Source organism: Apium graveolens, chromosome 10, assembly GCF_009905375.1.
Source record: "Apium graveolens cultivar Ventura chromosome 10, ASM990537v1, whole genome shotgun sequence".
NCBI lineage: Eukaryota > Viridiplantae > Streptophyta > Magnoliopsida > Apiales > Apiaceae > Apium > Apium graveolens.
The window spans coordinates 196402588-196427207 of NC_133656.1; the positions used below are offsets into that span (position 1 = coordinate 196402588).

Sequence of the window (24620 nt, forward strand, 5' to 3'; positions counted from 1 at the left end):
GATATCAATCAACAAAGATGTACAATGAAAACAAAGAAGAGAATACCATGCCTTTCACATCATATGCTCATACATGTAGAGGATTCATATCTTCACACAACTAATTGTACAAAATAAATTACAAATTACAGGCTCAGACTGCAGACACCTATATGACACAATTCCAAAGAAGATTGATTTCAATATTATAACTCACCAATTATATGAGGACACCTCACATCCTATCTGGGAAAAAAAATCATAAGAGAAGCACTATCTAAAACAATGAAAACCACCATAACTACAGAAAAATACAACTACCCCACCCCCTCCCTTCTTTTCTTCCCTAGTAACAAGCAAGACTTCAACTTCTACCTGACTGGAGCTCAAATGTACAAAGGTCGACTTGGAGAACCCTATCCGCGAACAGCAACATGGGTTCTTAATTAATGTCTTCAATGGTTTGAAGGCCTCCCAGATGCGAGAATGGACACGGCCATCTAATGAAAACCTTCAGACCTCTAACAGGAACCGATTACAAGCTTGAAAAATTCGCGGAAAACCCCTCCATATGGCTCTCATGCTATATACAGAAAACCAGATATTCTGAGATGGCAACATTATACAGGATGGTATAAGGGAGCAACCTGGAAACCAAGCCTCTAAATCCAAGCGAGCGAACCTCTATCAGTGGCAACTTGAGGACGACCCCTTGTGGGTGTTGGCGGTCTGTTAGCATTAAGTTCCTAATGCCACCATATAATAAATAGACACAAGGTTAATGAAAAATCAGGTGCATTACTCTTGAAATTAAAAAAAAAAAAACAGAAATACAACAAATCACTAAAATAGTGGTACCTGCATCCATGTATCCTCTGTGTGACGTTCAGGTGATGATTCTGGTGATGTAAGTGCTGGCGGCAATGGATGAATGAGTTTTGGTACAACTACCAGATCTCTACCAAGGACTAAAATGGCTCCAGCATTATTTGCAGTACCTAAATTAACAGCAAAAACATTAACAAAGGTACAAGCATCTTAAATCTCCACAAATACCAAGACAAAAACATACCACAGTAATTGGTGGCTGAAAAAAGGGTAATTAAATGTCCCTGGGCGAAACGCTCAAAGCCATCCATAACACATTCATGAGCTCGCACAATCAATTGAAGATCATTGTTGTTGCAAAATTCCATCACACGGTCCGGCTAAAACAAGGAACCGTTAAACGATGAGCCAAAAGCACGCAAAATAATTCAAAAGAGAACAATCAATTACACAGTAAGTGAAAGACGGTTGAGAGTATTGATATTATTTATTTAGTAACAATAATAACAAGTATATTAACTGTGAGATGAACACATATTTCCCAATTATTAAATTGCCTAAAGAAAATGAAGTCAAAAGAATTATATAAGTGAAACAATACTAACCCCAAAAGTAACCAACCCAGGACCTCTTGCATTTGGTCTTAAGCCTTCTACGCTATCATTTTCAGTGGGATCAGACCTACAAGCACAAACCTATGTAATAAGTATACCGGAAGAATGAATTCCAACTTAGTTAGGCAATAATCATACCAATAGAAAAATGAATGTACCAACCATAAAAGATCCATGAGAACAATGGAACCTGCTTCCATTGTGATTGGACGCTGAAGGCTTTCAACCTGTTCTACATGATTTATTGACCTTCCTATGCCACCATGCATGCATAATATTTTTTTCTCAATAAGAGCAGCCAATGGAAGCCAGTTGAACAATCGGTTTATCCTATGCCATGCCCAAATACCATCTCTCTCGCCCTATTTTGCATATAACTTAGTATAGTCGTTTAGGTGTGGAATGGAAGATAATATATCAAAGGAAACTGACATTTAGTGACACATATACCAGCATATTATAACACCGGATGTTATGCATACCATGCGCTCAATACATTCTATCCGAAATCCAAAAAGGGCGTTGATGTCTGCAGCTTCATGATTTCCACGAATTAAATGTACATTTAGAGGATACTCAACCTGTTAACACTCAATAAATTATCATTTTGGAAAGAAAGAAGAAGGCATGAGCGTAGAACTGGGATAACTGTACATATCTCTAGACAAAAATAAGGCAAGACCTTTAAAGCAAGCAGAAGAGAAATAGTTTCCAAGCTGTGCTGGCCTCGATCAACATAGTCTCCTAAGAAGAGATAATCGATATATCTGATAATCAATAATAAAATTAGAATCGCAGAAGATAAAATCAATTCAGACAAAATAAAGTTCCTGTATTTTTAGCTCAGCAAAAAAAAATGTTAATATATGTACTATACAACCTAAAGATAACTTTTCATTCTTCAACATTAATATTAAAGTGCACACAAGAGGCATGCCAAACAGCAAAACAGAGCTTATAAACATTTATATGCTGGCTTGAACAATCACGAAAAATGTTATCACGATAATATGCTTAGAGGTTCATCTAATTAGACTATAAAGGTCCAGGCATCATAGTAACAATGTAAATGAAGGCTTCTGTTAAATATTTTTACAGCACAACATACAGACGTCTTTCGCTGATTATAGGTATCAGTTTGAACTTTATTCCTTCAGTCTTATTATATATTTTTCCTAAGCTTCTATCTACACGTGTAGGTGGGGGCATGAAGGGAATGTTAAGCTCCAATTTGCATATAGTTACACTTCTGATTTGACATCGCCAAAAATATACTATGATGATTTGAAATATTGTGACATTCAAATATATGAACCATCACAGTAAATGAAGTGAAACTGAACTTTCATTTACAAAATAATTGGTAAAGCGAATTAACAACTTACATGCGTAATCACACTTGAAGTGATTAATTTTAAATTCTAAAAATATGACGAACATAGCAAATACAATGTATCACACAATAGTGCTAGTAGTTTATTACAAATCTAAAACTGAACTACCATTTACAAATAACCGAGCACAACAATTATTAGTACATCGAATTAACAATTTACAGGTGTAATCACACTTGAGATTTATTTAAATTTTTAAATATAACGAACATAGCAAAAACAATGTATCTCATATTAGTGCTTGTTTATTACAAATTAGATGCTGATGTTGTGCTTGGTTGGGTTGGGATAAATGAAATGGGAGGGAATGGAATGAGATTTGAAGTATGAAAATTTTCATTTTTTTCATCCAGTCCATTCTTAGCAACCTAAACTATAATTCAAGCACCCCAATTTTAGAGGGAATGCTCCATTCCTTATCACACCAATTCTCACATAATTTTTATCATAACTTATTTGCACTACCTCATTTTTTTTTCAAATCTTCCCTCTGACCTCCACTAATTCCCTGTAATTTCATCGATTCTACTCCATTCACCCCAACCAAACACAACAAAATATTCTAAAGATATGATGTTTCCTACTTAAGGCGGCACATTTTTCTTTAAGCAATGAAATATCCTTGTCGAATATGTTAGGTTTACACATATATAGTGAGAATTAAAAAACACTACTACGATTAAAACACGAAAAAATATGCACACAAAACACATACGCTATGTCTCCAGCAGTAGATGGTGAGCCATATTCATCAAAAAGCCGCATAAGGTCTCCAAACTGCCCATGCAGATCACCAAATATTTTGATAGGAGCCTTAAGTTGTAATACACTAGGTTCACTGGAAAATATCCTTTCAGCACTATCACACAGATCAGCTATTTCATTGCAGTCCAAGAAGAATTGCCGACGAACAGGAGGCTTCCAACCACGAGGTTTCAAAAGATGAGCAATTACCTGACAACATTATACTAACTGTCAGAAAGCAAAACTTAACAAATTCAGTAAGGGGAGCATGTTATATATTTTATAAAGAGGATAACAATGATGCATGCTCTACATCATAATAGCAGACGAGCAAAATTGTTGACAAAAAAACCCAGATTCTAGACAAATTTACATAGTACACTTGGATCAATTAGATTCTTTTTCAACTTTAAACCAAAAAGGTTGAAGAACATTCAAATTTATAGTAGATTTGGATTGTATATAATCTGAATTTCTAAATTTATATCTTTTTTTCAATATATTTATTATAGACCAACACCCCCCTCCCTCTTATTACTCTCACAGGTGAGATGCCCTTCCTTACCATGGAAATACAAAAACATGCTAGTTGAAGTTCTAGTCAACCTAGACCTACACCTGCCCTAGCAGCAGAGCCACTTAATGAGGTCATAAGTTAGATCGTCCATCTCAAAGCGGTCAGGGCTCGAGAGACTTGTATTCTTGTGAGCACCCTCTCACAAGTAAGGGTAAGATAAAACCATTCAGAGTTCAATGGACCAATTAATGCTTCCTTAAATGACCAATTTATTAATCGGCTTCATTCCAATAAATAACAGCATGGAACAGAGATATGCACATGCAGGTTGACATGTACAAACCTAAACATATCAATTATAGGAACAATGTGAAGACGCATGACACTACAAATATACTTCTTTATGTTGCTAAACCATGCAGTTCCATACAATATCGTCTCAGCAGACATAAAAATATCTACCTTTTTGGGCACACTGTTTATAGACATCTGCCGGTCTAAAAGTTTCCTTGCTGCTGTTGCATTTTCTGGTGTACCATAGCTTACTCGTCTGCCTTCGTTTTCAAATTGATCAATTGAGAGCTGTCTTACCATACCACCTAAAGCTCCACCAGTCTCTGCAGCTACAACTACCTACAGATGCATACAAAGAATAATCACGATAAATTCTGACAAAATTATATGTAAAAAAAATTGTCCTGATCTCGGGACTAACAGCTCTGTGATGCAGCCTAACACCAGCTGGAGTAGAATTAATTACGGGAGACTCGGGCTTAATAAGGGTAGATATCTGTTTTCCACTAGGAGTAGCCTCTGATCCCCTATCCCTGTCTGGCAGTTCAACTTCCCCATTAACTTGCCGCGCTTTCGCGGCAGCTAAGGTTGCAGTAATAGCCTCCGCTTCTGCTGCCGATGCCTCAACCAGGTAATCCACACCCTTGCTCAGTCTCCTGAACAAGAAACCACATTAAGTTACCAATCTAGAGGTATTCACTGCGAAAGCACAATCCAACATTATGCACCCTCCGTCACAGATATAATGGCCATTTTCAATTTTTTGTCCCAAAAGTTTTGTCCATGTTCAATTAATATGGTAAATCTTGGGCTAATTTTGCAATTTTATACAAAAACAATACAAATTTCTGGTAATAATTAGTTCATTTAATATGATTAAATAAAATGCGAGTCTTTTTTCTGGGCAATATAAATAGGACAGAGATTAATATTTTCCGAGGAAGACGGTAAGACACACAAGGGCTGTACCTCAGAGATGAGGGAGCAACAAGTATGTGACATTTACTAGATTGTAATGAGAACAAAAAAAAGGAAATTTTTGAGTAAAAGAAATGTGTCACGACTCACAACAGAGAAATGGGGCATTTATTTATTAACTGCATACCTTTGTAGCATGGCATTTTCAGTGCTAATATCAGTATACATATCCCCATTGGCAGGAGGGGCAACAGGGTTCCCAAGCACCACGGAACCATCAGAGGCTTCTTCAGAATTTGGTTGTGTCGTCCTCTCATCGACAAACCCGTACCTTCCTCCCAACCTCCCGCCCTGTACATTTGATGCAGCTGCGGCTGCTGCATGCGAGGCTGCACTTGTGGTTTCAGCTGCGGCCAGATCTTCAGCAACTAGTAGGTCATCAAGCAATACGCCTACGGGAAAACACAATGTGTGAGATTTCTTAGTAGAGTAAACCAACCCCCAAGGTTGGAAAACAACCAGGGAAATATTTGCTACCATATTCTGGAGAGAGCTTGTTTGGGGGGGGGGGGGGATGGATAGATTTAAAAAATATCCCTGAGAGAATTGCACAGGCCAGTTTCTTTCTAGTTATGCATTAAAACGTGTAGGGGTGGCAAAATTAGACACAATCCGAAACCCGACATGAACTAGACACAAGAAAATGTGAATTAGGGTCAGGATATTTGAATTTCTGGTCAGGTTCAGGTTAAATCAAAATTCACCCGAAAAAATCGGGTCAATTTCGGATCAAACCGAAATCAACCCGATATATAATAGTACTAGTATTACTTGCATACTTAATGGGCTAGTCTACTGTCACGTCCATCATTTTTTATTTAAAGCCTGGTGGCTCTGGCCCAATAAAGGAGTATCATAGTTTTAGGTCTCGTCATTTTGTCAACCCGCCCTATTCTATTTGTTTTCTTCAATAGATCTCAGTTTTCAAGTCTCAGCATGTATCTTTCTCTCTCTCCCAAACACAAGTACCTTGTCATATACTAATCTACTCTTATCTATAATATTTACTCACATTTGCCTTTGGTAATTACAATTTGGGGAGGAACTTCTAATTGTTAGATTTAGCAAAACGAATCTGAGCTTATTCATGATTATATGTATGTCAAAATACTTGTGTATATTATTAATATACGTATATAACATACATCTTGCTATCTTAAATCTTCTGGGTTCTTCAGCAGTTCAGCTATATGCTAGCATATGAATTTTGTAAGCTAAGTTGGATTATTTCGTGTCGGTTTCGGGCTACCCAAGACCCGAACAGGTCGGGTTTGGATTCACATATTCCAACTTGTTCCGGGTCAGTTAGGGTTCGGGTTGGATTAAAAATATACGTGATCTACATTGGGCTAGGATGAGAAAGTACAGTCACATACTCACATTTTGGGTCATGACAAAACTAAAAGAAAATGTAAGCAAAGTTTACGATCAAAACTATGAGTACGAAGAAGTGAAGCCTAGATTAAAAAAATAGCAGTAAGACAATTGTTGTTAATGCATGGCATCTACAGACTATGCATATCAGTTAAAGTCCCTTATGAACAATTGGTGTATGCATTCAACCAAATTTAAGGCCCTGAGTAATAATAACATGAATTATATAATTAAATATTAAATATATAACAAACAGCAAAGAACATCAGCTTTCTGCACCTAAATAAAGATGGTTTATATAACACCTGCATATATGCCACCATAAGATTATTTAGTTTGTTCCTTCAGAAATATAATTTCTGATACCAAAGTAAGGAAATCATGAAGACGGGGATTTAGAAAGGAAAAAAGTTCAAAAAAACGGCAAAAGGAAATGAAAGAAACCAATGTAGCCTTTGTATAAAAGTGAAACCCTGTGAGTTATGGTGATGACATAACAGCAAGTTAGAATTCCTGTTATCTATTAGAATACTCTGTTGCTTCGTATTGCAAAAGTGGAATCAAAATTGTTTCAGCAAGCGGGTTCTAGACTAAAAACATCTCAGCATGCCAAGATGCAAGATGTTTCTGCCCATAATCAGAGGATGACTTCTAGATCCAGATCACTTGGAGAATGTTCAGTAGTAAGCACAAATGAGATACTTCTAGCAGAAACTAGCAAAAACACTAGATGTCGGCAGAATAAAATATAGATGAAGTTGAGATATGAACATGGCCAAGGTTTCAACACCCCAACAAGTATCCTAATTCTAAGGCTTTACTGTTGCTTCGTATTGCAAAAGTGGAATCAAAATTGTTTCAGCAAGCAGGTTCTAGACTAAAAACATCTCAGCATGCCAAGATGCAAGATGTTTCTGCCCATAATCAGAGGATGACTTTTAGATCTAGATCACTTGGAGAATGTCCAGTAGTAAGCACAAATGAGATACTTCTAGCAAAAACACTAGATGTCTGCAGAATGAAATATAGATGAAGTTGAGATATGAACATGGCCAAGGTTTCAACACCCCAACAAGTATCCTAATTCTAAGGCTTTACTGGTGACAACATAACTTTATTTTATTATTAAACTCACCCCCCCCCTGAATCCACGCTGCATCAATCAAGTATAACTTCTGGAACATAAATAGGACCTGGAGGCCCCAATTACAACCAAATATATCTAATGCATAGATAATAAATAGTCAACTTGATTTAAACTTAACTGCTGCTACTTCAGTACAAGAGGATACAATACGAGCAGCATATCCCATCTCAAAAGATCAAACTAACAGAATGCCCAATGCAACTATCCAGCTTACCTCCACGTAGACCGCCATAGATATAAATCAAATCGCCCACAGCCGCAGCTGCATGCCTACAGCGCCGTGTTAATTCAACTGCAGCATCTCCTCCCGCTGCATCAGCACTATATCTACCTGTCCTTGGACTAGTAACGACAGACTTAGTGTCACACCATACTCCTGCTGCAGTATCCAGAACTGTACAGAGTAAAACACAAAAATTTAACCACCTGCCTAATCTGAAATAAGTGTTTCCCTACTCTACTGCCCAAGTACATAAAGCCTATACAATTTTAGTTAACCATATTAAATCCTTCTAGCAAAAAATGTGCAATCCAGTCAACCAGGAAGTAGCATGCCAATCATTAAATGACCAGAGAATTTAAGAATTAGACACTTAAATTATTTGTGACATCTAGACCATGAGGTTCTTAGAAGTGTAAAGTTAATTGGAGGCACCTCTTCGTACAATTGACAACTAGAAGGAAGCTTAGACATTTCTGGAAACTTCAGTTTCATGGTGTGCTAGCTAAAAATTTGTGACTTCAACATCTAGATTGATGAAGGTTATCTGAGAGAACCTACTCTAACTATATTTCTCACGGCTAGATAGCTAATTATTTTGAACCACTCATAATGTAAGACATGTGCAAAGTTGCGGTTGTCACAGTCACGTAGATAATTGTAATTGTAGTAAACCCTAAATTTTGTAAGATGGATCCATGTAAAAGAATGCTTGGCTGCAGCTCCTTCCACCATCGAAGTTTTTTATCACATACCCAAATATGCATTTGCAAGTGAGATTATGAAGAGTCTCTTAAATCTAAGACGAATATTATTTAAGAGTTAAGTAGTGCCAAATAAAAACCTGCAACACTTGAAGAGTCCTCAACCATGCGCCCACCACCAAGAGCCCCTCCAGAAACATGAAGACGGGCATTAACAAAAACCTATTCCCGCAGCAGAAGCATGATATGCTTTAGGATAAAAACGAGATATATTAGGACAAAAAGAAATATAGTGGAGAAGACTCACAGCTGCATGTTGATATCTAGGAGATGGTGAGACACCAGGTGCAATTGCCCATTCCCATCGACCATCTCTATGTTTTGCAAGGCCATATGCACTAGCGAGTGGCTGCAAGAACCAACAAGATTATGACTTGAGCTTTAAGAGGTTAAACTTAAATAAAAATGACAGGTCAAACCGTCAAAGTACATACACATATTTAATGTGGTGCTAGAGATGGTACAGGAGAGGCTTAGAAAATGTCAAAACTCAGATTTCACAAGTTACTGCCAACTTCAACATAAAGAGGCAAAAACTATTGATCTAATGTGTGTAATGCGATTGCAGGCATTTATAGAATGCAATATATATATATATATATATATATTTATAGAATGCAATATATATATATATATCTTAGATACATAGATTTTTGTAAGTTAAAGAACATAGCTGTATATAATTATTTATATACAGTTCTTTAAAAAAAACATGAAATGCTCAATAGATCACACTTTTAAACATTTAATGATGAGCGTGCCATATTAGAATTTAGATCAACAAAAAGGTGGATGAAGAGACGAAAGGAGAAAGTTCTTGGCATAATTAGAAGGCATGACCTCACATCTAAATGAGTGATTAAGCACCTTGCAGGTATATATTATATATCTAACATGGAGTGCAGAAAAAACCACTGGCAAAGGGATCCCATGATTTGTGAAACAATTTTTAAGACCAGAAAGTAACAGCATTCAGGAGTCAGGACATGATCGTTCTTATTTGTATTGCCATCATTCAAATAGATAAAGATGAGACTATCAAAATGCCTATAATTCTAACATACAAACCAATGTCTGGGACAAGCAAACTACTATCAAAATGACAAAGGACTGCAAAGACGCATCATTACACAACTTCACGAATTATCAATTAATGGAAATCAAAGGGATAACTCACAACACTGTTTGCATCCCTCCCTCCACAGAGCAGAAGAAGTCCATCAGAGCGTGCACTTGCAGTAGCATACCTATTTTGAAGTAGTAGTGTCTAATAAGCAATTACAAAATTTCTATAGAAAATAAGACACAGATTCTCGACCCACTTAATACAAATCAGGTTAGTCGAAGTAAAAGTGTTACTGAATGTGCATATTTTCTTATTTTTCATCAACAATTCTACCCCAGCAATTCACTATACGCTAGGATAACCTGAACTGACAATTTATTCTTTTTCTAATTTTAATGTAGTCATAATATTAGAGAGCGGGAATAAAAAATGTACATGCATGGAGGTGGCCCTTCTCCTTCAGGTTCTAGTTTCCGCCATTCGTATGGCTTGGCAGCTGTATCCAGCGCCCATACATCAGCAAGAGGTCGCTTTGCTGTTTACAAATCACCAAATTCTTGTATTATAACGCAAAGGCCGTCCTGGGTATAAATAATAATCATTTAAAGAGAAACTAAAACAGATCTACTGACCATCATTTCCGCCAATTGCCATTAAATATCTTTGCCCGACCAGAGCCATCACATGCCCATAACGAGGCCCGGGTCCTGGTCCTTGAACCACCACTCTACGATAAAATTAAATTGCTTTCATAAAAAAAGATATACAATTTATACTTTTCTTACAAACACAAAATACATGTATCACATATATACATACAGTATTTCTTATATCTTAGATAAAAGGCATATGCATTCAAAAATAAATAACCACATCACATTTGGTTCTAACCTATGCCATCGTGGTCTTTGCTGTGTCAGGTCAAGAACATGAAGATCCTCAGCAGACAACCCAGCTGGACCGATTCCACCCTGTGATGAATAGAAATTGATGCTTAAAAGAAAACAAAACATACAGAACACCAGCCTAAAAAATCAGAATATTTTTTGAAAAAAAAAAAAAGCAAGTTGTCCACAAACCTGGATTACTACCATAGTGCCAACAGCAGTTGCCACATGAGCAGCCCTTGGTGTTGGCGGATCTCCAAATGGAGTGATTCTGCAAAATTTAGTAGAACTCAAATTCGAAATGATGGTAAATCTCTAGTGAAGTCAGCCAGTCAGTTTTTTACAAAGCAACAACCTAGAAGTATCAAAGGTTCCCTCAGTGATCATATTTTGGCTTACCTAGACCATTTATTTGTCAGAACATCATAACAGTGAACATCAGATGTTGCCCCTGCTAATCCTGTACCCAAAAGAAGAAAAGGTGCCTTTAAAAAATAGAATACTTCCAATTTAACAGCCTATCATTTATCATATATATTCCTATAAAGCCAAAAGTATGTCATCTTTCATTAAACAATGTCTCTTATTATCAAGCATGAACCAAAATCTATCTGTGCCAAACACAATGATATTCAGTAACGGAGCCTCTATTATGCAGAATTTGAATATAAGCACTTGGCAGAATGGCAACATAGACCAACACATTTCTACAGAATTTTTTACTGAAGTGGTTATCAAAGTAGGCTTTCTAAGTTATGACTGGTCATCAAAAATTATGAACATAAAAAAAAACAGGAAAAGCAACTTGCAACTTCATGTGGATGATATTAAACTGATATTTGGCTAAAGTCAATGAACAATATATTTCATATATATGCTATTCTGGAAGCAAAATTACAGCTTAAATGAAACCTTTTTACTTGAAAAAAACCTTCATAATTTATGTTACTTGTACTGTGCAGTTATCACTTACAAATGGTGATAAAGGACGTAGGCTGACATTCTAATCAAAACATTAGTTGCTGCAATAGAGGTTTTCAATAGATAAGTATTGTGATTACGTGATTTCCAATGGAAAGCACTCTATTTTTCCCTATGCTACCCATCTCCAGGTTGGGTTGGGCAATTACATAGTCCCTACTTGATGTTTCTCATTCTCGACTCCTTGAATGAAGTACACCCGGTAGATGACTAGATTTATATCCCCTCGACTTGCCCCTTCATTTCAGGTGACCAACCCAAGCAAGCCACAAATATCCAAAATGAGGTGAGTAATAAACAGAAATATATGGGAGCATAAAAACCACATCAAGGAACTTTACGTAGTGGGTCCGCACGTAAACATAAAATCCATGTAATGCTACCAATCAAAAACTTGACATTATAAATAAGATTCCAAAAACAATTTGCACGGCAGATACCATTATTGCACAAGCCATAACTAAACATATACAGTGATATGAAATGGACAACTGAAGCGAATTTCTTTGCACAATAAGCATCTAGTAAGCAACTCATATGGACATTTGGATTGAATTTTGATTTAACCATGAAATACATTTGAACTTTAGAGTCTTCAAGGTAAAGGATAATTATGATATTTATGACAATATCATATATGACATAATTAATTGGGTCAGTTATCAGACTGATCAGTCAAGTGCAGCCAAAAACTGAATTACTTGACTAATTTTTTTGGAACGAAATTAGTCATTGTAGTCCATAATATTATCATACTATGAAGTCCATATCATTTATTGATGAAGAGATTCCGATCCTTCCATTCTCTGTGGTGTCTTAAATACTGTGCTCATTCTTAATTAATATTTTTTTAAAACAGACAACGAACCCACAATGATTACTATTCTATAAACTATAAAATAATCATACATTTAATTAATGGTTATCATCAATTTTTCACATAATTTTTTACAAATTATTGTCTTGATTTTTTTATTATTTAAAATATAATTATATTATTGTCTCACGTTAATAATTACTATAGATTATATGGAATCCTGAAAAAAAGAGCACAAGTAATTAAATTTTTGTCTCGACTTGAGTGATCAGTTTTATAGTTAACCCATTACTAAATCTACCATCAACTATTTAGTCACGTCCAATAACGACAAGGCAACACTACCTGGATGAAAAGAAGTAAATACATATAAACCACAACTCAAATCCACAACGTCACGACAATCCATTTATGATTGGCTGGTCGGGTTTAACAAATCAATAACCTAATTTCAGAACTGCCACTAGCAGTCCAAATTGAACTAGCACAACATAAACAGCTCACTAATTAATACAGTACATTTAATACCCTCAGCACATTAAGAATCTTTACGGTAGTATGGGAAAACAAAATTATTTCAAGTAAATGCAGCAGATACAATATATTCAGATGACACTATATCTTTCACAAATTGACTACAATCGGGAAATTAATACACATCTCCAATTATTTCAACAAAATTCATAGCAAACATATTACCAAGCGCAACCGAAATAAATACACTCATGCAAACTACAATTTCATGATTCAATATAACATACATACATGCGCAAATAACGAACGCATCTAAACTACGAAACAAGAATCCAATCCAATAAAACACAACAAAAACTCGAAAAACAAACTAACTAGGTAAGTAGAAATTAACAAAAATGAAAACTCAAAAGTAACATACCTACTATGAGTCTAAGACAGTTAGCATTTTATAATTCCGATACTAGAAATGAATCCAAACAAACACACGAAATAATAACTCGTAAAAATGCACACAAACAAAAACTCGTAAAAATAACAAACTCAGCACCTAGAAATGAAACAAAAGGTCTAAAAAATAGCAACAAACACTTTAACTAGAAATTAACTGTAACTACTAACTAGAAATCAACAATAACGAAAACTCAAAAAAAATTAACAAACTCCGAAAACTAAAAAAACACTCAATAACTAGAAATAACCGAAACTCGAGAACTCGAAAACGTACTAATTCCAGCACTGCCAGCAGAAGTAGGAGTGCCAGTACCACTACCACCACCAGAATTCCCTTCCAAAGCCGTCGCACCGCCAAACAATATCAATCTCGGTCCAATATACGTCGCACTTCCCTCTTCTCCTACCGCCGGCACCGCCGTGAGCGTATGACCACATCTCGGACCTGGTCCATCATCCTTCTTCTCGCAAATCGCATTCACTACTGAGTAGGTCGGCGCATGTCTCGGTCCGGCAACTGCCGCCGGCGACGACGACACGGATCCCGATAAATTCGCGCCGGAATCGTCCTCGGAGCTGGGCTTTGAATCGGCGGGTTGGATCGGAGAGGAGTGATCGGAATCGACGTCCATTAGTTGAATTAGCGAGATGAGAGAGTTGAATTTGGGGGAAATTGCATTAATTTGAAACCCTAGAGTTGAAATTGAGTTGAATTAGAGGAGTAATAATTTTATGTGTGTGTCATAGTGTGTGTAGGTGTTAATTGTTGGATCGCCGGGTCAGGGTGTGTGCATCAATCCGGTTGTGGGGTTTACAAAGAACAAATATTCGGCGTTCGAGGAAATAAATGTTTTTATTTCCGTGAAATTAGGTATAAATTTCGGAAATTGAAATTATTTATTTTTTAAAATTTATTTATTTATCAATCAATCGTATCCAATAATAGCCGGCTATAGCGTACGCAACCTTACCCTCATTTTAAAAAATGAAAAGTCTATTTTCTCAAAAGACATTCGGCTTGTGTGTGTGCACAAATATGTGTGTCCCAGGTTATAATGATCCATAAAATTAAGTAACAATAAGCGAGACGACGATAAACAATGATATAATACATCAGCCCATGGTCTTCTTCACATGGGACTTACCGTAAAAAAATTCGTTCATTGGTTATTGTCGTAAACCCCTTCTATTTCATCTATATATACCATATTTATCTATCGATCTACATCATACTATTATAAGCATAACACCATCTATTTATTAGTTTTTGGTATATTAAATAACAACCGTTAGATCTAAAGAGATATAAATGAGAACTGTTGGATGTAATAATAAAATAATATAATATTAATATTTAAAAAACTTTCATAAGTTCAGGGTTCGAATCCCGTCAATAACGGATTATATTTAAATTTTTATATTTTTTTATTTTTAACAAAAATATATAGATGGAAACCGTTAGATACAATAATAAAATAATATAATATTAATATTTAAAAAGCTCTCAGGGTTCGAATCCCGTCAACAACGTATTATATTTAAACTTTATATCTTTTAGTTTTAACAATTTCTACAGGTTTAAGGTTTGAGTCCCGTTAACAACATATTATATTATATATTATTTATTTTCAGTCAAATCTCAAATTATCATAAAATATATATTATTATAATATAACTTATTATGTTCTTCAATTTATTTTTCAACTATTGAAAATATATATTAATATATTAATAATTTTAAGATAAAATATATTATTAAAAATTATTAGAGTGTTAAAAGCAATCTGTGCGCGCGGGTTATAGGCTAGTCAATACTATACTATTATAAGCGAAACATGGTTTCGTTTGGTCGGTTGGTTAACACCTTCCTAAAAAAGTATGTTACCACCTTCCAAAATAAAGCTTAAACAAAATATAATTTTATAAAAAAATTAAATCAAGTATCTAATATAACTACAAACTCTATGAATTCTTATTCAACTTAATATTTAATTGCACTCATTTTTTAACTCTTTTGTAGAAAACCAAACACTTTCAGAATTAATTTTAATAATTCAAAATATAATATAACAACATAATTAATAAATCAAGAAAAAAAATAAAAAAGATAATATAAATCTATCTATTTATCTATACTATTATAAACAAAACATGGTTTTGTTTGGTTGATTAGTTAACACTTTTTTTAAAAAAGAGGCCAACGCTTATCACTTTTTATTAAAAAATAAAAAAAAAATCTACATTAGAGATTACGCTAACTCAATGTATGCCTCTCTCAGCAAAAAACATTTTTTGTTAAAAAAAATTCTCATATAGACAAGCTATACATCATTAATCCCGCCAAAATTTCCACACTCGGCACTAGGAGTGAGTATCGGTCGGTTTGGGCGGTTTAGAGGGTCCAAACCGAACCAAACCGAAGTTAGCGGCTACCCTAAAGTCCAATCTGAAACCAAACTGTTATGTGAAAAAACCAAACCCAACCAATCCGTTTAAAACGGATCGGTTCGGTTTCGGTTTTAACTATTTTTTCTATAAAACAAAGTTAAAAATTAAAACTTGAACTTCTAAATAAGAATCGAAAGTTTGTATCATATTATAGACATTATATTTTTTATTATAATCATATTCAAAAAAAATATATAAAAATTATGATTATGAGAAATTAAATAAGGTAAGAAGACGAGAAAGATGCGACCAACTCTCGTAATTTTATTGAATAAAAATAAAAATAATGAAAAGATAACACATACTCCCTCCGTCCCGCTGGATAGTTTACGTACACTATTTACACGTATTTCGAGGCTTCAATAAAGTATAGTTTCATAATGTTTTTTCTTAAAAAAATTTTTTTGAATAAAAGTTTAAACATGAAACATTTTTTTCAGAATTTTTTTTTAAAAAAATATTATGGAAGTATACTTTAATCGAGCATTGAAAAACGTGCCGAAAAGTAACGTAAACAATCCAATGGGACGGAGGGAGTACATAGATATTAATATCTTAGAATAAAATATTAAAATTAGTTATTTTATATGTTTTAGTTTACACATATGTTATAAATTATAATTTTATTATTAGTTGACATTACTAATATATGTATATAAATATTTCATTCTAAATATGCGGTTCGGTTATTTCGGTCGGTTTGGAGGTAAAAACCAAAACCAACCCGAAAAAATTCAGTTTTTAAAATGTCAATCGGAAACTGAACCAAACCGTTAGTAAACCGTAAAATTCGGTTTGGCCGGTTTGGATTGGGCGGTATTTGTCGGTTTGGCTAATTTATGCTCAGCCCTACTCAGCACACTTTGCACGTCGTTGTCACATGACTTGCTATTTAAAATCTACTCCATTGGCCATTTATATCAAAAACAAATTTGGATCGAAAATTTAATAAATAAATTTTAAAAAAATAAGATTAAATAATTTATATTAAAATTAATATCATAAATTTTAGAAACTTATTTATTTTATTTCATAATTTACCTTTTACAATAAAAAGTAAATATAATCATAATAATTATATGATATTAAATATTAAAATTAAACCATGTATCACACAGGTTATATGTTTTTTAAGCGTAATAGGTTATTTTAAGTGTAATATGTTATGAGCACGGTTTGGATATCTCAAGTGGTTAAGAGTTTATCCTCGGTCGTTCCAGGTCGTGAGTTCGATCATCGCTCACCCCGAAAATTTATGAGAACAAATACTCATTTGTTAGGCTATAAGCCATATTGGTCAAAAATTGGTTAATACTTTCCAAAAAAATAGTTAACACGACTTTCAAAAACATTATTAATATTAAAATAAGAAAAAAACATATATTTTTTTTCATCTAAATTAATTTAAAATATATTTCTCTCCGAGTCGGAGACCAAATAATTTCATAATCAATTAATTCTTAATAGTTAGATGAACACAAATAGTATATTTAAAAATTAAATTAAAAATACATGAAATTGAAAAAAAAACACAAAACTTGCATTATTTTACGGTCTTACATAGGGCAACATGAAATATGATTTCTTATGTTGAAATATGATTTCTTATGTTTAAGAAATACTGATAACTAAAAAATGGATGTTTTCGAAGTAAAAATAAAATTTGAATTTAAGGTTTGTATACTAATATTTTAGTTATAAAATAAAGAATTTATAGATTAATTATTAAAATATGAGTAGGCATGTCACATTTTTAATATCTTTCGAGTTTAATAATAAGTATTGATACGTGATGTGACGGCCTCAACCCCGGGGTCAGGATTTGACGTCATCAACAACAAATTATAAGATAAATAATTTAATATGTTATGTCACACACACTGTAGAAGGGGGTTGAATACAGTGTTTAGCACAATCAAATCGAATATAAGAACCTAAGTAACAGAAAACAGATTCTATTCAACACAATAAACTCTGTTACAATATGGAATTGTCCTCTCTCAGTGATGAACAAATTATCACGAGAGCTGCTAGAGTAACAAAGAATAATAACTTCGATAATCGTAACACTTATAGTGTAAACTCTATGCCTGTGTTTATATACTACACAATTACAAGATTTCTAATTGATATGGAATATAATTCTGCTTCCTAAAATATATCAACTAGTTATCTTTTCTTCCAAGTTTTCTATTATTCATAGAATTCCTTCTTCATGCACAATTCTTTCTGTCTTAGTCTCGATCTTCTTTCCTTTCAATCAGCCGCCTGCCTTATCTGAAAGTCATCTTAAGTCCTGATATTATCTCCTGATAAATATCTTCTGAATCTTAAGTTCTGATAACTTAAGTTCTGATATCTTAAGTTCTGTCTTCAGTATAAGTGCTGATTTCCAGTTAAGTACTGATCTGTCCTGTTATGTAAGATCTGAAAACTAAACACAAATCATATTACACATGTAATTATCAAATATATCTAACAATCTCCCCCAACTTATAAATTAGCATAATATACAAGTTCAACAGATATTTGATGATGTCAAAAACATTAAGTACAAATGCATGAGAATTTGACTAGATAACTACAATTTACAGTCCTTTCAGCTTTACCATCTTTAACTTTTGATAACCGCTTCAGTCTGTATAAACTTCAGAATTTAAGTAGTTGTAGATCTTTGACTTGGCTTCAACTTTCAATTTCTTCTGATCTCTTTGATATCAGGAGTTGTCATGAGATAGTTCTTCAACAAACATCTCTCTGCATATTCAAGTTCATTGACCATCCTCCTTTTAGCATTTATCAATTCAGATGTATCTTCTCCAGTTTGAAAAATAGCTGCTCTGAGATCATTTATCTTAGCTTTTCTTATCTCCTGATATAGTCTAATCAGATATGCCTTGTCAGACTCTAGTTTGAATTCCACAGCCTTATAATCCAGAAAAGTAGTTATAATCCTAGCAGAGTTAGGCTTCATATCGACAATATCACCCTTGTGATCTTTGTACTTGGGACAATATGTGATGTCAGACTTTACAGAATAAAGCTTCTTCTATCTTTTAATTTGAGACTTTAAATATCCTACAACACTATCTGTTAATCTGTCTTTCACTTGAAGTAGGAATAGAACATGTTCCAGTTCTTCAAAATACTTCAGTGGTATAACATTTTTCTTAATCTGGTATACCCTTCCATCTGTCATAAAATATAACAAGATATGTTCTTTCAAGAAGGTATGGTAAACCATTTGTACAGATTCAAGTCGATTCAATCTTTCAGGAGTTGGTCCAACACCTGGTTCACTTAAGGAAGTTGGATCATTGGTAGTGTTATGTACTCTTCTTTCATCAGAACTACCCAACCCAGATTTATCTCTTACTTCCTTTCCTGTAACAACTCTTGCTTCAAAACCACCTGTTGCAGTCTTCAAAGATTGAGTCTGTTTAGCTTTGGTGAATCCTTGTAGGAGTATCTTTGAAAGTTTAACATGAGCAATGTCAGAGGTTTCCTTTTCCTTATCTTCTGATATCAAGCCAACTTGAGCTATGTCAGAGGTTGCTTGCTTCATTGTCATATCAGAACTTATTAAATCTTGACTCTGAACAACATGAGCCATGTCAGAGGTTGTTTGAAAAATCTTCTTTGAAATCAGAGTAAGATTAGTATCTGCTTCATCATCAATTATTTCTTCATCCATGACTGGCATATAAACCTTTACAGGTTCATCAACCTTTTCTTTTCCCTTGGACCTTGGATCAATTTCCATTTGTGATATGGCCTCGGTTGCCTCAGAACTTGTTCTTTCCTTTATCACAATACCCTTAGGCTTTGGAAATTTCTTTTCAACAACAGAAGCTTCAGATTTTGTCTTGACACCTTCTACTTTGAGTCTAGCTTCTTCTTCCTTTAGACTTTCAAAGTCCATTCCTGGATTTTCTTTAAGAAATAACTGCTTTGAAATTTCTTCATCAAGTTCTAGATATCCACCAAAACTTATCCTTTTACCAGTATCAGAACTTATTCTTCTCCCAGTATCAGAACTTGTTCCTTAACTTTTAATTCTAGCTTTACTTGACGAAAGTCCTTTGCCTTGACCTTGACCTCTACCCTTATTAGAGTTTCCCTGGTCATCATTTCCATCATCCTTTCCTTTCAGTGTCTGAATAGATTTGCATTTGGAATTAATCACTTTCTCCCCCTTTTTGGCATCAACAGGTAATAGAAGAGAGATAAGCAATTCCACTGAGGATTGGATCTCATTAAGTTGACTTTGGTGAGAAGCCTGATTCTGCAGAATTTCTTCAATTTGAGCTTGTTGCTTCTCCTGAGTTTTCTCAATGTAGGCAATTCTGTCAAAGGCTGGCTTGAAAAATCTGTTCTTTTCAAGTTTCACATTCATATCTTGCTGGATTAGAGCTTCCTGAATTTTGTTCACCTTGTCATGAGTTATTGAGTGTTGAACTTGAAGGTGCCTTGTACTCAATGCAGTAACTCTCAGTTGTGCCTTGAAATCATCATTTATCAGCATTTCATCAGCTTTTGCAAGATGCTCAACAAGAATCTTTTCAGAAGGAATAAAACTAACTGAGTTCCATTCTTTATTCCACTCCTTTCCTCTAGGAGTTTCACTCCAAGGTACTGGTGCTTCCCCTGTAACAAACTTCTTGACTAAATCAGCTTTATGAACAGTTTGTTGAGGTGCATGTCTTGATGGACCAGCTGCATTAGCATCTAAATTACCAGCAGCTTCACCAGTAGTTTCTTCATTAGCAGCATCAGAACTTGTAGATCCTGCAGTATCAGCATCCTCTGATAAAATAGCAGTATGTGAGGCTATAGAGGCTTCAACATTTTCCTCTAAATTCTGATCTGCAGTCAGGTTCTGATCAACATTCAAAAGTGATGTTGTTGGTGGAGTGAGTTGAACTGGTGGAGCTTCCAAGTACAAAACCTCAGGCACAATCAGGTTATGAATATCAATTTCAGCACCTGTACATGGTTCTTCAGTATGTACTGGATCAACTATAGGTGACATAGAAGGTGTAGGTATTTTAGCTTGAGCAGTTTCATGTTGTGCAGAAGGAAGTAATTCAATAACAACTGGTTCTGTTGAGATCAGAGATTCCTGATCCCTTTCCTTAGCTGCTTTCACTACATCTTCTGAATCTGACTCAACTATGTCCCTATGAGCTCTCTGTTTCTTTAATTTCCTCAAAGGTGGAGACACTGTAGGAGCTTTATCATCAGAATTTAATTTTCTAAGCCTTTTGAGGGGCCTAGAACTCCCAGTTACAGTATCTTTCTGAGAAGAAACCTTCTCAGCTTCTACAATAACAGGTTCTGATATTGGAACCTGTTCCTCAGCATCTGATTCATCTCGCAGAATAAATCTCCTTGCCACCATTTGAACAGTTAGTAAACGGTTAGAATGAGAGTTAATGGGCACGTAAAATAAGCAATAATTACCATGCACATGCAGTTTTTTAGGATATACACGTTAACCACTAACCCACAATGATGACAACTGTTTTATCTCACATTAACTAATATTCTGTAAAAATATTATCGTTCAAGTAATGACCAAAAATAAACCAAGTAAATAAATATTATCACGTCAGCATCAAAACTTGATTATTATCAAGATTTAAAAGTCATCAGAATATGGCTCCTTAACTCGAAAAGTGAATGTGTATTCCTGTAATTCTTCATACAAATAGTGATATGGTTTCATCAGAACTTAATCATCAGAACTTCCATCAGAACTTGTCCTCAGAATTTATGCAATCTGACACATAAACTGTTCATCTAAAATAACATTGATCACCACAGTAATTTTCATTATTCATATGGAGTGTAAGTGTGTGCATTAAGCTAAATATCAGACAAAAAGTAAAGTCTTATTCACTTCAGTATATCTTAGAAATAAGGCATAACTAAAAACTTTACTTAAAATCTGTCATTATTCTGAAGTCTACTTTAGAATGAGTTCATGCATTAGTCCACCTCAACTATTTTGTGCTCATTTTATGCATCTTTTGAAATTCTATTTTACAGTGGCTTCTCAGTGTAAGTGAGTCACGACTGCTTATCAGAATTTATGTTGTTATCAGAGTATTTCTCCAGTAATCATAGAGTGTAAAAAGTCACCAAGAAAATTTTATTTTGCTTTTCTAATGCATATTACTTAATACCAGCAATGCACTTGGGTCTTCCCTTCCACATTTTTACTCTAGATCTCAAAGTAGTACCTAATTTTTATTTCTTTTATTTTCTTTTTCTTTTGATAAGTGAGGCTTATCAGCACATAGTACATTCACCAGATTTACTAACATCAGAACTTAACAAATAAGAAGCACTATTCTAGTTTTTGACTTAGTAATAAGATACACACACAAAGTAAACTTAACTAAGCTCAATATCAGAATTTGCTTGTGTAAAAGATTTCTACATAAATAATTACTTCAAACATGGGATCTTTAGTATATTAAAGATTACTAGGTTAGCATCTAGCACAGTTATCCTCATTGGATTGAATAGTCACAGAAATATTCATATCACTATCAAAGTTTAGAAATTCACATCAGATAACAATCAACACTTAAGTAATTTTCAATTTAAGCACATAATACACAAAAATAGTAATATCTATAAATAATGATCATAAAGTCTGATGTATCAGAACATAAACTAAGCAGATTTAGAGAAAGAACCTGAAACCATTCCAAGTTCATTTACCAATCTTGTAAAAGTAGCTTCACACAGTAGTTTTGTGAAGATATCTGTTAGTTGTTGATCTGTGGGAACAAAATGCAATTCCACTGTACCTTCATCCACATGTTCCCTTATGAAGTGGTACCTAATGCTGATGTGCTTTGTCATTGAGTGCTGAACTGGATTACCTGTCATAGCAATAACACTTTGATTAACACAGTAAATAGGGATTTTAGAAAATTCTAACCCATAATCTAGTAACTGATTCTTCATCCAAAGAATCCGTGCACAACAGATTCCTGCAGCAATGTATTATGTTTCTGCAGTTGATGTGGAAATTGACTTCTGTTTCTTGCTAAACCAAGAAACCAATCTGCGTCCAAGAAATTGGCAGCTTCCACTTGTGCTTTCCTGTCAATTTTGCATCCTGCAAAATCTGCATCTGAGTAACCTTGTTAGATATATTTGATAATGTCATGGCTAATATGTTTTATGTTTAGCTTTCAGATCTTACTTGAACAGGATAAATCAGTACTTAACTGTTGATCAATACTTATACTGGAAGTCAGGACTTAAGGATATCAGTACTTATGTTATCAGGAGATAATCATCAGAAGATAGATATCAGAACTTAAGTGCTGAAGGACGATCAGATAAGGACAGTAGCTGATTAAAGGAAAGAAGATCAAGATAAACATAAGAAGAGATATGCATGAAGAAGGAATTCTATAAAGAATGGAATACTTGGAAGAAAAGATATCTGATTGATATATTTTAGGAAGCAGAATTATATTCCATATCAATTAGCGATTATCTTGTAACTGTGTAATATATAAACACAGACATAGGGTTTACACTATAAGTGTTATCATTATTAGAGAAGATTATTCATTGTAACCCTAGCAGCTCTCGTGATATTTGTTCATCACTGAGAGGTAACAGTTCCATACTGTAACAGAGTTTATTGTTTTAATAAAGTTTGTTTTCTGTTACTTAAGTTCTTAAAGTTCGATTTGAGTGTACTATACACTGTATTCACCCCCTCTACAGTGTGTGTGTGACCTAACAATTGGTATCAGAGCCTATCTGTTAACATACATACAGTTAAAGATCCAAACACAATCATGTCGGACACAGAAACTCCAACTAAGCCTACCAAAACTGAGAAATCACCAAAGACACAAATTCAGAGTCGGTATGAGACCATCAGAGTTCCCATACTGAGACCATCTGAATATCCCATATGGAAGGTAAGGATGACCATGTTCCTGGAAGCAACAGATCCAGAATACCTTGATAGAATCAAGGAAGGCCCTCACAAATCAACCAAGCTCGCTGTTGCAGTTGCAGGTGAAGCAGCAAAGACCGTACCAAAAGAGAAGATTGATTATACTGCTGAAGACAGAGCATCAATTGCTAAGGATGCTAAGGTACGACACTTACTGCATAGTGCCATTGATAATGTAATGTCAAACAGGGTAATCAACTGCAAGACTGCTAAGGAGATATGGGATGCTCTGGAAACAAGGTGTCAGGGAACTGACACAATTAAGAAGAACAGGAAGACAATACTCACTCAAGAGTATGAACACTTTGAATCAAAGACTAATGAGTCATTGAATGATTTATATGATAGATTTGTCAAACTTTTGAATAATTTGTCATTGGTTGATAAAGAGTATTATCTTGAAGATTCAAACCTTAAGTTCCTGTTAGCTCTTCCTGAATGCTAGGATTTGAAGGCAACGACAATAAGAGACAACTACAATCTTGATGAAACAACTCTTGACGAAATCTATGGAATGCTCAAGACTCATGAGCTGGAGATGGAACAAAGAAGCAAGAGGAAAGGAGGAAAGTCAAGGACAGTTGCTCTTAAGGCTGAAGAAGAATTCCCCAAAGCAGCTTCCTCAAAGAAAGACAAGGGTAAAAC

At 34.5% G+C, this 24620-nt stretch overlaps 1 protein-coding gene across 2 annotated transcripts; it reads right to left on the reverse strand.

Moving 5' to 3' along the window:
• Positions 1-25: 25 nt before the first annotated feature.
• On the reverse strand, positions 26-14341 carry LOC141689579 (serine/threonine-protein phosphatase BSL3). 2 transcript variants are annotated; one of them, XM_074493920.1, is made up of 22 exons: positions 13806-14341; positions 11206-11266; positions 10999-11077; positions 10811-10890; positions 10552-10646; positions 10355-10454; positions 10031-10100; positions 9101-9202; positions 8934-9015; positions 8084-8263; positions 5476-5740; positions 4792-5026; positions 4539-4709; positions 3531-3769; positions 2104-2188; positions 1904-2002; positions 1584-1783; positions 1413-1488; positions 1052-1187; positions 838-977; positions 662-725; positions 26-562 (listed from the first exon to the last, which is right to left on the reverse strand). In XM_074493920.1, exons 1-22 carry the CDS (start codon positions 14161-14163, stop codon positions 558-560), a joined length of 2922 nt encoding a protein of 973 aa, XP_074350021.1. In that variant the 5' UTR covers positions 14164-14341; the 3' UTR covers positions 26-557. The 2 variants fall into 2 exon arrangements, with proteins under 2 accessions (XP_074350021.1, XP_074350020.1); XM_074493919.1 differs by having other exon boundaries at positions 26-725.
• Between the last annotated feature and the right edge of the window lie 10279 nt (positions 14342-24620).